Here is a 1696-nt window from a genome sequence, read left to right on the forward strand (position 1 = left end):
TCTGGTCCGGGCCCACACGAGGGTCCTACCATACCCGTGCTTGTCGCCAAAGCGAGTTACGGTGTCCCTTGCGTTCTACGGACGGGGCCACACGTGGCTACAGGTCTCTCTACCTTTACCATGCCATGCCAGTGTGGGTCGACGTCAGTGGGGAGGGTGGGGGAGATACTCCAACCGGTTTGCGTGCCACGGCGCCCAATGGCCTTTTCACGTGCTCCCCGGCGGCCACGTGTTGTCGCCGGACCAATCATAGCCCCGCGACGCCTGTGCTCCCCGACGCACGCGTGTCCCTCCTGCCTCCTTGTTTTAAGCCGCGACGTGGCCCTGCTCTGCTCGCATCGGCGCCAAGAAACCAACGGAGAGTCGTCGGAGACTAGTCGCTAGCTAGCTGGGAACGTGCTTGGTTGATTGACGATGGAGAGGAAGCAGGGAGGGTGCTGCTTGGCGCCCAGGTGCGGCGGAGATGGGGGCCAGGCGTGGCAGATGGGCAACATCATGCTCAAGTTCAGGCCCATCGCGCCCAAGCCCGCCGCAATGGCGCCCGCGCCCGTGCCGGCCACGGCGACGGCCGTGGGTGCTCGGAAGGGGAAGCGGAAGGCTGCTGGAAGAAGGGGACGGAAGTCCAAGAAGGCGGCAGCTGTGGCCGTCGTTACGGCGGCGCCGCCGCCGACGCCAAAGGCGGACGTCCACACGGGCAAGCCTCTGCCGTCGCCGTCCTCCTCCTCCTCGGGGACAACGTCGGTGGCGGACTCGTCGACTCCTCCGCTGCCGGATATGGCAGATCTGGCGCCTGCGCACGTCCACGTCGCGCGGCATGTTGCGGCGCTGCGGCCGGCGGCGTCGTGCGTCACGGTGGAGGCCGTCACAGCCACATGGCGCGACGGCGAGGCGCCGGCCGCTCCGGCCTGCGGCGGCGGCGAGGACGACGAGGCGGCCCCGGCGTTCGCGTCCGACCGGTGGGGCCGCGTCACGTGGACGAACCCGGCCTTCAGCCGCGCGGCGTCCGCTTCGGACGTGGTGCTCGCCGCCAGGGACGGCGCTGCCGTGCCGGCGTGGGGCGCCTGCGCCGGCTTCACCTGCCGCGTGCGCGTCGCCTGCGGGGCGTCCCCTCGCCGCGGCGGCTCCCTCGTGGCGCCCTGCGACGTGTGGCGGGTCGGCGACGGCGGGTACCTCTGGCGGCTCGACCTCCGGACCACCCTCACCCTCTCCCTCGCCGGCCTCGTGTAGCCACCCACGTATGTACGTATGCGTGTGCGTGTGGACGAATCAAATCGCCTGCTGGCTACTACGTCCGCGCTATGATTCTCGCACGTATTGATTAAGCAATCGTGGCCAGATTTGGTAATACTCCTCTTACTACAAAATGGATTGCTACTTACAGTAGTTTAGGATGAGATTGGGGTAGAGATGCAAGTGTAAGAATGAACGATGCTCGAATCTCTACTCCAGCGTACAACACGCATGCGTTTCTTTTGTTTCTTTTATTATGTTTCCTTCCTCCTGATTGTTTGGTGGTTTTTTTCTTTTTCTATGGAGGCCTTGAGAAATCATTCAACCACACTGTAATGGCTACTAATGCACTGCTCCCTCCTTGCCAAATGTACTTTCACAAGTACAATCGTGCTAACTCTGACCAAGTGTATCACCATATAAAATATCTAATGTATACATATGATAAAAATACATCACCATGAAT

General features: G+C 62.4%; 1 protein-coding gene across 1 annotated transcript; it reads left to right on the forward strand.

The window, feature by feature from the left end:
- The first annotated feature begins 240 nt into the window (after positions 1-240).
- LOC127314266 (uncharacterized) lies at positions 241-1576 on the forward strand. Its single transcript, XM_051344716.2, has one exon. The coding sequence runs from the start codon at positions 415-417 to the stop codon at positions 1225-1227; it is 813 nt and encodes a 270-aa protein (XP_051200676.1). The 5' UTR covers positions 241-414; the 3' UTR covers positions 1228-1576.
- The last annotated feature ends 120 nt before the right edge of the window (positions 1577-1696 follow it).

Source organism: Lolium perenne, chromosome 7 (genome assembly GCF_019359855.2).
Source record: "Lolium perenne isolate Kyuss_39 chromosome 7, Kyuss_2.0, whole genome shotgun sequence".
NCBI classification, from domain to species: domain Eukaryota; kingdom Viridiplantae; phylum Streptophyta; class Magnoliopsida; order Poales; family Poaceae; genus Lolium; species Lolium perenne.